The sequence below is a fragment of the Leishmania braziliensis genome, chromosome 11, assembly GCF_000002845.2.
Source record: "Leishmania braziliensis MHOM/BR/75/M2904 complete genome, chromosome 11".
NCBI lineage: Eukaryota > Euglenozoa > Kinetoplastea > Trypanosomatida > Trypanosomatidae > Leishmania > Leishmania braziliensis.
This window is the reverse complement of record NC_009303.2, coordinates 454377-469332: the sequence shown is the minus strand read 5'-3', so window position 1 is coordinate 469332 and position 14956 is coordinate 454377. Positions and strand designations below refer to the sequence as shown.

The following is a 14956-nucleotide window of genomic DNA, read 5'->3' as shown; positions in this document are numbered from 1 at the left end:
CCAAGATATGGCGGGGTAATCCACTCAAGGGATTTCACGCGTGACAGACAGTCTTTCGAGATACTTTTCCCCCGCTCATGGCACAGCGAAAATACATCATGCCTCTGCCAATTCACAACTCACAAACACATTCTTAAATTAAGTAATCTGTATATACTATATCCACGAGGACTCATACCCGCCCCATCCACTTTAACCCGTGCCTGCATCATTGTACCTACATCTCTTCACCCCAAGATGTAGGGGGGCGCCCCGCTAGTAGAGCCAACCGTGCGTGGGCACTCGCCCAGCTTGCCCACCGGCAGACCCCGCCCAACGCCACCAACTCCATTCAGCTGTGTTTGCACATTCAGCAAAAAAGGGGAAGTGGGCTGTCGCCAGCACAGCCCCTCAGCACAGTGGCAGCGCCTTCTCTGGATGGGCTGACGCAGCACCCCTGGGCGGGTCAAAGTACTGCTTCACTGTGCTGCCCTCGTGCGAGTACGTCTCGCGTCATCCGACTCGTTTACCCATGTCTGCTGGCACGCAGAGCCATGCGTTCAGCTGTGGGAGAGTGAGACGTAGGGCTGCCGCCTCGATACTCCCACCACGCACAGTGATGAGCGTATGCACCCCATCCACCGAGAGACGTGGCTGTGAAGCAAATCGCGTCGTTGCCTCCGTCATTGGTAGGAGGAGATGCGATTGTACGCCATATCAGCCCACGTACGGCGCACGAGCTGTGTATCCAACATGGGCAGCTCGAGACGTGCCGTGGCGTCAAGGCACAGCAGAGGGCCATCCCATCCAAGTTCACCGTGGACGGAGCGAGGTTTGCCTCTGCACGCCCGCGCTAGCGAAAACGCCCACGCGGGGTTGAGGAAGGGGTGGTGGTGGTGTGCAGCATGCAGGAGCGTAAGGGGCAGGATCGATGCAAAGGGCCGGATGGAGAGCCCTGGATTGCGCAGCACCACGGTCAGCTTTGCAAGACGCTGGAGAGGGCAGCTCACCAATCCTCCCCTTTCGCACCCCATGCACTCCGCTCTTAAAAGCGTGTTGGCCTCGGCAGCCAAACCCAACGGCGACTCGTCCTCCATGCGTGTCCGCGACTCGCGCCATGGGGGCGTGAGAGGGTTGGCCACATCGATCCCACCAGCGATGCGACGCACCGCCGCCACGAGATCGTCCTCCGGAGACTCTTCTGCTGCGACCAAAGTCTTGCCAGTCATGGCCATAGCCGCCACAGGGGATGGGGTGATGATGCGTCCACGGTGGTTCAGGCCACACCCTGGCCCACGCCCACGCTCCAGCGCGCGCCGGTGAGTAGCGGGCATCGTTCTCAGAGAGGATTTGGAGAGGGTGCGTCAATACAGCAAACTCGGCTTCCCCCTCCGTGAGGCGCTGCCACACCCGTTTGCGTGCCGCGTGCGCCATACAGAGGCGTCATCGCATCCGTTCCCCCCCCCCCCTACCGTCACATCGTATTTTTTGCGGGAGCTAAAGAAGGGGAGGATACCGCCGTCTCCGCTGACTCGCCTCCACCACGAGGCGTGGGTGAGTAGTGTTGAGCACAGCTACGTTTATCTCCTCCGTGAGGAAGCGAGATGGGAAAGAGGAAAGGGGGGGAGGGTGCAGTTCACGCTGGGGATAACGTGCGAGACGGGAAGCAGGCGCTCCTCTCGCAGGTCGGGGGTTTTGAAGTTGTAGCGCTCCGCTTGTGCTGCCCAGGGTTCCCCAGGCGCCAGCTGTGCGCCGACCGACAGAAAGATAGAGTCGGTAAACACAGAGAGAGAGAAATACACGTGAGATCAAGTGAAAAAGAGACCTAAAAGAAGGGAGAGCCTACGCGTGCAGGGGGCGCACACGGACTCATGCAAGATCGAAGTTGCCCAGTGAAAATAGGAAGGAGAAGAGGCGGATAGAGAGTGATGAAGCGGCGCAGCGAAAAGGTGCCGGTGAAGGATCGGAAAGAGGAAAGGAAAAGAAAAATATGCAAACCGAGATGTCTGGACTTGTGTGAGAACAGAGGTCATCGAGTGGTTAAACAGAGCACTACACGCGCCAATGGCTAGGGATGACGCGAAGAGGAGAATAACGGAAAAGCTGCAGGTCCCGCCAGAACTGAAAGAAACGCTTTGAAAGCAACGCACCGCGACTTCTCACGTTCGAATCGCACTCACGCTTAAGAATGCCTGACATGCATCTCGCGTGCGTAAGCCAGAGGTGCACCGAGCACAGAGCGCGTGTTTAAAGAATGGAAACAAAGAACAACAAACAACTCCAACAGCCTGCCCACCGTCCGTGGCGAAGATAGAAAGAGAAACCGCTGGCGTGAGCGGGAGAAGGGCGTGAGAGATGCGTGGGTAATGGAGGGAAGATGGAAACACACAACCAAAGCGATGGGGCCAGTGACGAGGGATAAGCACATAGATCAAGTAACGGGGAAAAGGGGGGCCGAGGGAACGTAGCCGTGTAAGGGTGTGAAGTATGAGCACTGGAGCGTGCGCGCGCGTGCGAGCGAAAGAGATGAGCACAGGCAGGGCGGCAGAAAGACAGGAAACCGAGGTAAGAATAGGCCCCACAACATCCGCGCAACTCAAAACCAAAAAGCTGCCCTTTCCATTTGCAGCCCCCCCCCCCACACACACACATACACACGCACGCACGCTCTCTCAACAAAACACTTCTTCCCCTGACCTCCCCCCATTCGCTTGCTTCACCCGGGACGGCGGGAGACGAAGAGGCCAAAGGTGAAGGGAAGAGGTGTTCTGTTGGGAGAGCGCGTGTGGGAGGAGGGGTGGCGCAAACGAGAGTACGGGAAGCGAGACTGCGAAAGTGAGTGAATATGTCGGCCGCCAACATGATTGGGGAAAGGCGCCCAGACACCAATGTGCTTCAGGATGAGCAACGGTGACATGCGTCACTGATGCGGTAAGGAAGAGAACGGGAGGGCGATATGAATGTCGGTGAAGCTGCAGACAGGCATTGTCGGTTGGGGATGAGAAAAGGTGAGCAGGTCGCCGGAGAAGGAAGAGGCTAGAGAAAGGAGCATGCGAAAGAGCGCCAGTGGTGTGGGTGGCCTTCACTAACCTTTCCATTAGAATGATCCCTACGGAGTGAGTCGCTCCTGGCGTGGTGCTCCGGTCTCGGCATGGGCGCCTCCGCTTGGGTAAATGAGCGGACCCGGGAAAGTGCCCCAACAAAAATGGCTGAGAGGGAAAAGGAGAAGAATTCACACCGCGCACAGAGAGGCCAGCCATCCACACCACTGCTGCGCACCCCGCAAGAAGAGGAAATACGAGTGATGGTCCCTCGGGGATTTCCGCGTTTCGCTTGGCCTATTGTTCATTCGGAAGGCAATAGGCGTCAGTGCCACCTCCTTGACCGCGGCTAAAAGGGAGGAAGAAAAGTGTGCTCACCACCCTCGTCTCTTTCCGCGCTCTTCGCGGCTATGCACCCTGCATCACGCGTCGTCACGCTTGTGAGAGGGAGTGATCGACGTGTTGGCGCACACGTGAGAGCGGCGGCACCAGTTCGCGAAAGAGCTTGGAAGGAACAGGTTTAATGTGAGAACGTAGAGGAGCACAGAATAGTGGGGAGGTGTGAAGACGGAGCAGGAGGTGAAGGAAAGAAGGGGAAAGAAGAGGACGAGGGAGCTGTTCGCTGTTGAAAGCATTGTGCGGGCCCGCAGACCCTACCCGCCAGGAGAGAGCGGCCTGTCTTTGGAAGCGTCAGGAGAACAACACACAGAGATAGAGAGAGGATGGACAAGAAAACCGTGGTGCGCGATCGCCTCCACGAGGATGTGAACGATCGCCACGACGAAGGCAAACGTCACCGACGGCACGCGTACAACAGAGGGGAAAAAAGCAGACGGGAGATGCGCGAGTGCAGTGGAGGTTGGAGAAGAGGTGCTGCACGCTAAAGAGACGAGAGAAATAGTGAGTGAGGAGGAAGGGGAGCCGCCACCCCCTCTCCCCCCTCTACCCCCCCCCCCTAACAGCGGCCACACCGCGAGAGAGAAGCTCAAGCTCCCACATGGATGCATATCTCCGTTGACGAGAGAAAGGGGAAGCAGTCCGCACAGAGAAGCCACACGGCATAGGAATGAGGAGAGAAAAAGTGAGACAACAGGGGGGGATACACATAGAAAAGTAACCGTACTCCCTCCCGTAGCGGCAGAGCTAAAAGGCACACACGTGCAACAACACACGATGCATACTTCACATGGTAGTGTGCCGCTGCAGCCGCGCCGAGGATGCTTGGGAGGTAAAACACAATCAGAAGGGGTTGTGCACATGTGAGACGCCTTACACAAACACGAATCGAGACAAGGCCACATAAAGAGGCCTGTATGGGGGAGGGAGGGGGGAGAATACGAATACCATGAGGAAAAGGCAGGTAAGGAAGAGGGGGGTGGAGGGCGTGAGGAGTAGTACGGGGAGAGGGTCTTAGCAGGTGCAACTCACTCGCCTGCAAAGACATGCACCTACGCAACGTTACCCAGAGACACACAAGGAGTGGCCGCCACCACAGCCACTGAAGCAAAGCTGTAACGTACAACACCAACAAAGCAGAAGAGAGAGAAGCCACAAGCGCCGCTCAGCAGAATAATGCGTCTGCCCCATCACCAGCAGCAGAGCAGACCAGCTCTGACATGAGACACTAAACCATGACAAACCACAACAGCGCCTCCCTCCCTCTCTCCCTCCCTCCCCGCCCCCACCCCGCCGAACTGGACTTGATGAGAAGGCAACGAAAGAAAACCAACGCCATCCACCCACAAAAGACTCCACTCCGTGAACAACGGCCACGGCACCAGAAGCGTAAACTCGGGAAAAAAAAGAGGCAAAATCCCCTTCCATGTCCCCAGTGGCAGGGAAAACACGAAATGAACACGTCATGCGAAGTATGAGCCCCTAGAAAATGGGAGAACAGCAGCGCAGCAACGTGTCGGTGGGTCGGAACACCACCCCACCCCGCCCACCACCGCCCAACAGATGAACGCCAGTTCCATGTAGATTACATCCAGGCCAATAAAACATTTCAAAAAAAAAAAAAATGGTGAGGAAAACACCTGCGCGGGCACACAAACAAATTCACAAAAAAAGTATGCCCGCACCACACCGAGAAAACAAAACTTTCGATGCAGCAGCTCCCATCAGCAGAGCTTCGCGTATACGCACTGGATCGGTGCCCTCCCTTTCAGTTACTTTAACTTCTCCGCCAGCCCTCGAACTTTCAGGAAGACCTGCTCAATAGACGTCTGCGACACACTGTAGTCTGTGACGTGCAGCCGCTCCTTGTTCGCCTGGAACGTCTGGAACACGTCGCCAAAGCCGCGGTCGCGCGGCAGCTGGTACACGAACCGCCGGTCCGCGCCTTCAACCACCACGGCCTCGGGGAACTCCGCCTTCATGAACGACTCAAAGCACCTCGCCCACTTCGCCGACGCAAGCCGCGCGCTCACCTCGAAGGCGCTGCCGAACTTGTTCTTCAGGTGCACCTTGTCGCCAATGCACCGCACGTACCCGCGCACCATGATCGCTACAATGTCCGCAAGCGCCTCCACCTCCTCCAAGTGGTGCGTCGTCAGCACAACGGAGCAGTGCCCCGCGGCGCGCTGGATCGCAGTCCACATCCCGCGTCGCGCAACGGGGTCCATGCCGGCCGACGGCTCGTCCAGGAAGACCACCTGCGGGCCGCCCACCAGCGCCACCGCCACAGACAGCTTGCGCCGGTTGCCGCCGGACAGCGCGCCCGTCACCGTCTGGCGGTACATCGTCAGCTCGCACAGCGTGCACAGCGCGTCCACAAGCGCAGGCCACTCCGCGCGCACGATCCCGCGGATGCCAGCGTACAGCTGCAGCTGCTCCTCCACCGTCAGCAGGTCCAGCGTCGCGTCGAACTGCGGGCAGTACCCGATGCACCGCAGCGCCTCCTCGCGCTGCTCAACGATGTCGTACCCGCACACGTACGCGCGGCCGCCCGTCGGCAGGAGCTGCTGGCACAGCATCGAGATCGTCGTCGTCTTGCCCGCGCCGTTAGTCCCCAGGAGCCCGAACACCTCCCCGGGAAAGATCGAGAACGTGACGCCCTTCACAGCCACATTACCGTTTCGGTATCGCTTCTGCAGGTCCACGACGCGCACAATGTCGTCTGTCATGGCGCCCATGTGCGCGGCTTCATATACAGCGTCACGCTCGTCCTCCACGTCAGAGTCCTCGCCGCTTGGGATGATCGGCTCTGCGCTGGGGTTATACCTCAGTCGGTCGAAGAACTGCCCCACCGCAGGGTGGTCTACAAACAGTGTGATCAGCCAGAATACAGGGAACTCCACCGACATGTACACAAGCGGCCACCCAAGCTGGTCCATGTCCCAAGTACCGCTCGCAGTGCCAGTGGCCAGCTTGCCGTCGAGCATCAGTAACCCCATGAGCCCCTCGCCGACGCAATAGGACGGAATTATACGGAAGCCCCACCGCATCTTGTCTGATGTGTTCGCATTGCTTGGATCGAGGGTCAGGACGTACACCAGCATCAGCAGCAAGAACCCGGTAACAAAGCCCGCGCCCATCACCATCGTCTGCGCAGACGAGTGCTCCTTGAACAGGAAGCTCAGCGCGTACGCGCCAACGGTGCTCGTGAGACCGTACACAACGAACAGCACGAGCGTGCCACCAATGCGGTCATGCCCGATGAACTCCTGCCGGTTGAAGATGGCAAAGATGAGGATGCACAGCAGCATCGTGACGAAGTACGCCACCATGTCGAACACAAAGTTCGCCGCCCAGTACACAAAGAAGTTCAGCCCGCACAGGTTCTGCAGATGCCGCGAGCCGCATTGCCGCTCCTTCACCACCCACGCCACGGGATTCGACGGCAAAAATGTGAAGGGGATCATGACCAACGCGCCAAAGGTGATGAAGCCAAGGTGCGTATCACCGGAAGGCTTGTTGAACAACTCCACGGAGTACCGCATGAACACGTTGTTCGTGCCAAGCAATTCCTTGAAGAATAGGTCATAGTACGTGGCAAGGCTGATAGCAGCCTGATGGAAGGAGGAAGAGTTGTACAGGAAAACGTTCACGTCAGTGCCTCGCCACTCTCCAACTGCACTCAAGAACGCAGTTATGTTCCGATCCATGCACGACACAGCGCCGTAGCGTGGCATGTCGTGCACGTACCACGTGTCCAGCAGGTAGTCTGACAACATCTGCGCACCCATGAAGTGCGTCTCATTCACCTCATACCCGACCGGGCGCGGCTCGCTTCCCCACAGCGCGTCGCAGCCGGCTGTCAATACCACGGGATTTGCCTTACCGGCGAACATTGCATAGTCGTAGGTGAGCGACTGAGGGTCGCGGTACTGCACGAGACTCAGCAGCATTGCGATCAGAATGCAGACGACTGGGCACACAATCTGGAAGCACTGCATCTTGCGGTCGCGCAGCGCGTTCCAGAGGCGCTTCGCCATCGACACGCGGAATTGCAACCACAGCGCCGACGGCGCCACCTCGCAGTTCCAGATCCGCTCCACGCTCGCCTGCGACACAGCCTCGCTGCGGCCCGCGATGTCCTCCTCGGACACCTTCAGGAACACCTCCTCCAGCGTCGTCGCAGCCAGCGAGTAGCCGCGAATGCCGTCCGCCTCCACGGAGTCGATCTCGGCCAGCAGTGCCGGGAACTGGCTCGCGCTCCGCACAGGCAGCTGGTACGACAGCTCGCACCCGTTCCGCCCAAGCGGCTTCGCGCCATCCACCGTGCCCAGCACCGCGTCGTCCACAGCAGCGGGGTCCAGCTCGGGGTCGACAGAGATGACGATGTTGTAGCCCACGCCGAGCCGCGACTTGAGGAACAGGCTGCTGCCCGTACACTTCAGCCGCCCGTGGCTCATGATCCCGATCCGCTGTCCCAGCAGATCGGCCTCGTCCATGAAGTGCGTCGTCAGCAGCAGCGTGCGCGCACGCGACATGCGGCGCAGCAGCTCCCACGTCTGCCGCCGCGCGCCAACGTCCAGCCCGGCAGTCGGCTCGTCCAGGAACACAAGGCGGCTCCCGCCAACAAACGCAACCGCCAGCGACAGCCTCCGCTTCTGCCCGCCCGACAGGCTCTTCGCGGGCTGGTCCATCTTGTCCAGCAGGCCCGTCTCGTACAGCATCCGACAGACAGCATTCTCCAGCTCCCACCCGCGCAGCCCCTTGATCCGCCCAAAGAACTCCAGGTGGTCGCGGCACGTCAGCTCCGGCCACAGGATGTTGTGCTGCGGGCAGTAGCCGATCTGCTGCCGCACGTCCGTCTTCGCCGTCCGCACCGAGCTGCCGTAGATGTAGCAGTCGCCCGCGTCGGCCGATACCATCCCCGTCATCATGTTCAGCACCGTCGTCTTGCCGGCGCCGTTGTGCCCCAGCAGCACCGAGATCTCGCCCTCGCGCATCCCCCAGTACAGGTTGTTCACCGCAACGAACGTCCTGCCGCCGCGCAAGTACTCCTTGCGAATGCCCTCAAACGACACGCAGTCCTTCGAGTAGTCGGACGTCTCGAACACGCCATCCTCGGCGCGGCCGTCGGCGCCGCCCCCGAGGCGCTGGGGCTTGGAGTTGAAGCACCACCGCACCGGGTCCATGATGAAGAAGAGCGGGTGTCTTGGCGTGCCCCACTCCTTCGGCACAACAGCGTCGAGGTAGAGCATCAGCGCGTAGTAGATGAAGAAGTCCGCCGACAGCATCCCAAGCACAACCGCCAGTGTCGGGCTGTCGCGACTCGACGTCATCTGTGCTGCGCCGCACCCGCTCCCAGACTCGTGCAGCAGGAAGACGTTCAGCGCCGCAGTAAACCCGGTCGGCGAGAGCAGCGAGAGCCACGTCACGATCGAGCCATGCGTGTTGGTCATGGCAAACATCGGGATCACCAAGATAAAGTAGATCACCGGCGTCACAAGCGACGCCAGACGCGACTTGCTGAAGAAGACAGCGATCATGCCAGACAGCGGGATCGTCGTGAGGGAGAAGAGGAAGAAGATCAGGAACAGGATCAGCGGGTCGCTCTTCGTCACGTACGTCAGCTTCAGCATCACCACGCACAACACACACGTCGGCACAAAAATCGCCAGCTGCACAACGAACTCGCTCACGTAGATCGCCCACTGCCTCAGCCCCATGATCAGCATCGCCTCGCGGATCCGCAGCTCCTTCTCCAGCACGATCCGCTTCACCTGCTGCGACACGCTGTACAGGAATGCAAGTGAATAAATCAGTGGTAGCACCTGCCGAGCCTGCGCCATAAGCGGCACACGATCGTACTCTGGAGTAGCGGCGGCTACCATCAGTTGTGTTACATTCAACTGTGCACTGTGGAGTTTGTTCAGGTAAAACTCAGACACGAGCTGTTGCAGTGTGTTGAAGCCGGACAGTAGGTAGAGCTCCGCCGTATCGAACAGCACACCACCGCTGTACGAGTCATCGTACGTGGTCGCAAACGATGGTAAAGCCGAGTTGTTCATGTGCAGCACCATGTCAAGTCCCTGCGCACTGGAGGAACGGAGCTCCACAATCGCCCATACGCGCCCACCGGGCTTCACAGCGCTGCGCGCGTTCGCGACGCTGCTGTACACATTGAAGTCCGTCACATATTGAAAGAGAGCAGACGTTGTGTTTATGTAAGCGATTAGCTCTGATGTCACGCTATGCTCGCCTACAAAGTACAGGTCTCCGCTGCACAGCACCGCGTTGTAGCGGGTGTTCGTGCTAACCCCGGTCATGGACTGCACAAGGAAAGGCAGAATGAAGCGGTAAGCAGACAACGCCGTCCACTGGAGACTGATGAGCACGTCAAGGGTTGGGACGGCTGAAAGCCACCGCCAGTAGCTGCCTAAGCTGGTTGTGATCAATGGCTCCCACTCGTAAGAGACACGGCAGATCTCGTAGTCCGCGGGCAGCGGAAGCATGCTGGAGTCACCGTCGCAGATAAAGTTAATGACGCTGTGGGTCTCACATTTCTCAGTAACGGGATTGCAGATGGTATAGTTCATGGGCACGCATCGCATAAACTCGGCAACCGCCGGCGTCCCGTCCGGCTGCTTCATGCATGTGAAGTCGTGAAGAAGAGGCGCATGAAGACCGGCCGCACCGACGTTGTCAGAATCTAGGCTCAGGGATATGTACGACATTTCCTCCGTGTACTCCGTGCCCCAGATGGCCCACAAGGCAATGGACGCGGCCATAAAGGTTAAAGGCACGGCGATGTCTACAAGAAGGTCCAGCCTGCGCCGCCATAGGTCTCGGGCTGACCGCTCTATCATAGCGAGCAGCTGGTGGACAAAAGAAGCGCGCGAAAGCCTGTTGGATGCACCACCGAAGCTCTCCCTATCGGCTGGAAGCCCAGCGCTCCCACTGCTGCTACTAGCGGTGCCCTCTGATGTGCGGCAGGCATTACTGGAGCTCGGCGAGAGATCGTCACCGAGGCTGCCAAAGTCACCCATGTCGAATTCGGTAAAGTTCACCATTCGGGTCGTCATTGCGTTGCGACGCATCGCACCCATGCCGGAGCGCCGCTTCATCGGTGAGTACCAACTTCGGTTGGATGCCTCGGTGCCGCCCAGCGGATGCACGGCAGTTGCCAGCTGCTCTATTGATCCGTCCCCATCCTCGTGCCACTCGTTGCGGACAGCAAATTCGTGCGATGTCTCGCTAGCCGCAACAGCAGACGCAGGAAGCTCCATGTGCAGCCCTGCAGCGTGCCAACTCACATCAGCATTCATTGCACCGTACTGGTCACCATCAGCCACCTTCTCGCCCTGGGTCGGCTTCACCATGTCAAGGGGCTCGTGCGGCGCATCCTGGGTAATGGAAAGCTTCACACAATCAGCCGTGACAGGGACACTTGTGTTCATCAAGAGATAAGTGGACTTCTCCTGCTTCGAGCCATTAAAGCTGTCAGGGTTATACATGGTTGATGCCTAGTCTTGCGAGTTTCAACGCAGCGACGGGGAAACAAGAATAGGGGGAGAGGATGCCACGCCAGGCAGCACCACCACCGCGACAGCGGCAGTAAAACAAAACGGAGGGAGCCGCCAGCAGCAGCGCAATGAACGAAGGCGACAAGCACAGCGAAAGGCAACACGGTGCGTCGCCAGTACGCAAAGCACGACAACAATGATTGAGAAAGGGAAAAAAAGGGAATACATATGGCAGCACGTCAATGCCGCACAGCACGCTTGGCCACGCTCCGTTCCACTGGCAACTTTCACGTGCGCAGGCGCCGTGCAGCGCTCACTACGGCGAGGACTGTGTAATGGTTGTGTCACTCTGCCCTCACGTCCGCACGCTCGGATGACCGTTTCGCGTTAATGCGCCAATGACCACCACAATGGGCGTGCGCATGTGCAGACATATGAGACAAGGGTCGAAGAGGCTGGGCGCACGACGCCTCCACTTACGCCAGATGTGAGTAGGCCAAAATGATCTGAGGTGGTGGTGGTGCGCAATCGAGGTTGAAAGAGGCCCACGTCTTTGTCAGTTGTGCTGGTATCCTTCTTCTTGGGGCTCTCTAGTGTTGTTTCGATGTGATGTGACGTGAGCAGCAGCACACGCTCCGCGATGTTGGCTACGATGTCTGAGAGCTTTGGCAACGTGGGCGCCCGGGGAATAGAAGAAGCAACACGGTGCATTGTGAAAACATACGGCGCACATCAGAAAGAAGAGTGTGGGTTGGAGAAGAAGAGCGGGACAGCACGTACGGCGATTGACTAGGGAGGGAACAGCCGGGTTTTTGTGGTAAAGGGTGCGGCGCAGTCGCACCGATCACATGCCCATCGGTGATGGCTACAGAGGCCGCAGCGAACAGGCTTAAGTGGAGAATTTCGCAGAGGAAGATACACGGCAAGAACTTCGCACATCTAAGGAAAGAGAAGTACGAGGCGGCGTTTATACTGCCACGGGGGCACTCACGCGTGCTCTTCTTGACCTCCCTCGTGCAGGAAATCAACAAGGCCCGCGAATCCACACGTATACACACACGCACGCGCAAGCACACACACCCGCGGCATGGAAAAGAGGCGACACTCGTGGGTAGAACGAGCATGCGAGAAAGCAACAACAACAAAACACAGCAGGGGAGAAAGCGAAGAGAGGAAGAGGGAGGGGGAGGCCAAGAGGCAGCACGACATACAACCGTCAGTACATCAATGGGCGTTCACAACGACACTCATCTCACGTGTGTGAGGGAAAGAGAAGAGAATGGAGGGAGAGAGTGAGCCGCTGTCATAATGGAGCGACCACATAAGCAGAGAAGAGCGCTATGCAACAACAGTGAATAATAAAAAAGCGTGTGAGACTTGAGATGTGAAAGGAAAGGGGAAAAGTTGAACCAAACGTACAGAGAGACGAGAGACGTCCCTCTTATCCTCCCGCTGCGTTTGCTCCTACTTAGCGTGGGTGGTTGCTTTCAACGATGGATTTGATCGCTTCCTCTTACGCCTCGTACAACGCATGCGTGTTGTGTGTGTGTGTGTGTGCTCCTCGACCACCACCATCAGCACCACCCAACCCCTTTTGTTGCTCTTCTTGTCTCCTTCTCATGATGTCCTTTCCCTCACGGTTGCCGCCTTTTTTCCTGCTCGCTCAGGGCGCATCTGTCTGTGGTGAAAATGAAAGCGAGAATTTGAGAGAAACGAAAAACGCACAGCGAAACGCTGTGAAGCACGCGCCGCACCGCGAATCCTACACGGACACGCACTGACGTACAAGCCATCAGCTGAGTAGATTGTCAAACAAGCGTGCCTGCCACTCACTACATCCACGGAGAAAGATGCGAAAGCGCCAGGGGGGAAACAGGAAATATAACCGCAGGATATGAACACTGGCGGGCACTTTCCTTCCCCCTGTACTATACGGTCTGTTGCCGATGAGACACAACCTCCTTCTCACCCCGTCTACTCTGGGCGCCGTTGCCAGTGGAGGGAGGGGCGAGCAGACTCCGTTAGCCTACAACGCGCAGCATCACTGCTGCTGCACTGTCGTACAAACCAATCTGGACAATACCTCGTGTGACCAACCAGTGCTCGCCAACACACGATGTAGCCTGGGAAGAGGGGCGGGTGAGTCCACCGCTGCTGTGACGCTGCTTGGTTGCGGAGTAGGATGTGAAATGCGCAAGGGTGTTGCACGTACGCCCTTTAGGTTTGTATAGGGGGAAGGAAAAGGGCGCGCCATTCCGACATGTGGGAGGTGCAGTACAGCACGCCGAAAAAGGCGCCTGAAGACAAAAAGAAGATGGGCGAGGTAAGGGCGAAGTAGACTCGTAGTAGGCACAGTGCGGGTGGAGCTGAGCGCCTCGTGTTTTTCATTCACTTTACTGCCGCGACATCCACAGCGCTGCTAACGCACACTCCGAGGTGAGTGTAACACACCACAGTTCTGAGCGTCGGCAGCCAGGTTAAGCGGCACCAGCACGCCATAGTAAAGTGGGGGAGGGGATAAGAAAAACCTAAGTGAGCGAAGTGCACGAGAGAACGGGAATGGGAGAAGATTGTCTCCTATGCGCCCCTTCACCTGGTGGTCTCTGGGGCGTTGAACCTCGCCAGCGGGCCCGCGTTATCCGCCTTGTACGGCACTGCTGACACTGCTGGCACTCCTGTACACGGTTAGCGGGGGAGGGGGGGTGGGATTCCCGGCGTGCTATGATGGGGGCCCTTCCGTCGCAGTGATTCGTTTACGCCTGTGTCTGCTCGAATTACGCCTTCTCGTTTACTTAAGTAAAAATCCATAAGAAAAGAGGACTGCGGCTGGTAGAGGGAGAGACACGGTAGACAACGCCCGCGCACCCTCACACGCCTATTCCAGTCCTCTACGCTGTGACGTGAAAGAAATTGACTGCAGAAAGGGTGAGAAAGGAGAGCGGTGCATGAGGACATTCTCGGCAGACCGTCCGCACCACGCACAGCACCCGCTAGGGCACTAAGAGAGTGAGGGCGCAAAGAACGGAGCCGGCGATATCCACACACACGCAATCCGCCATCTGTCGTAGGCGAAGATTGCCCAGCAGTAACGTCAAAAACTCCTCATAAAACACTACGAAAGACACCGAAAAGGTACAAAACAGCAGGTAAAGTATACACCATAAAAGACGCTAAACAGCCACCGTCAAGTGGGCCCTTCGCCTCTCAGCGAACGATAAAAAAGGTCGAGTCCCCGCCGCTAATGATTATCGGAACTAAAGGCCGAACGCATAACGCACCGCACACGCACACAAAAAAAAAAAAACGCGGACTCAAACTAATACACAGTTGAGCACATAGAGACACACATTGCCGTATACACACAACAACGTGGGTACGTACGGTTGAGCAACTATACGTGGTCGCTGGTGTGATTGAAGTTTGCGGCGGGTGTGTTAAGGCGGGCAAGAGAAGAGGCGAGAGTAACCCAAAAGAAAAACACGCAAGAGAGAAGTAAAGGAAGGAGGCGCCGTTGGAGAAGCAAACAGAAATAGTGGCGCGCACACGTGTGTATATACGTTGGAGCGCATGCGTGCAGCGATATAAAATTTTCACGGAATTCGCTCGAGTTGGCTAAATCTCGCACACGGAGAAAAAGAACGAGAGCGGGAGGACCATCACACAGCGGCAGCAAAATGAAAAACACAGAGCCAGTGAACGGGGTCGCCAGCAGTGTTGTGCATAGCAGTCGGAGCGATGACGTTCACGCAACGGTGCCATGCAACGAGGAGGAAAAAGAGGGCTGTTGAGATGGAAACCGAGAAGCGGAAAGCAGGGCGGAGGCGCAGAAACAAAATTCGGCAGTGAGTCGTGCGGCGCACATGGCGCTCACGGCGGCGGCAAGGGCTGGATGGGAGAAGACACGCTGTAGTCTTCGGCACCGGCCTTGCCTGGGGCCATTCCGCGCCCCTACAGTGTTCAAAGAAAAGGACAAGACACAGTCCACTTCGCCCCCTCCCCCTCCAACTCCTCACGTCGCGG

At 57.8% G+C, this 14956-nt stretch overlaps 1 protein-coding gene across 1 annotated transcript; it reads right to left on the bottom strand.

The window, feature by feature from the left end:
- Positions 1 to 5188: 5188 nt before the first annotated feature.
- On the bottom strand, positions 5189 to 10927 carry LBRM_11_1000 (putative ABC1 transporter; the record flags this gene model as incomplete). Its single annotated transcript, XM_001562983.2, has 1 exon — positions 5189 to 10927. One exon carries the CDS (start codon positions 10925 to 10927, stop codon positions 5189 to 5191), a length of 5739 nt encoding a protein of 1912 aa, XP_001563033.2.
- Positions 10928 to 14956: the final 4029 nt, after the last annotated feature.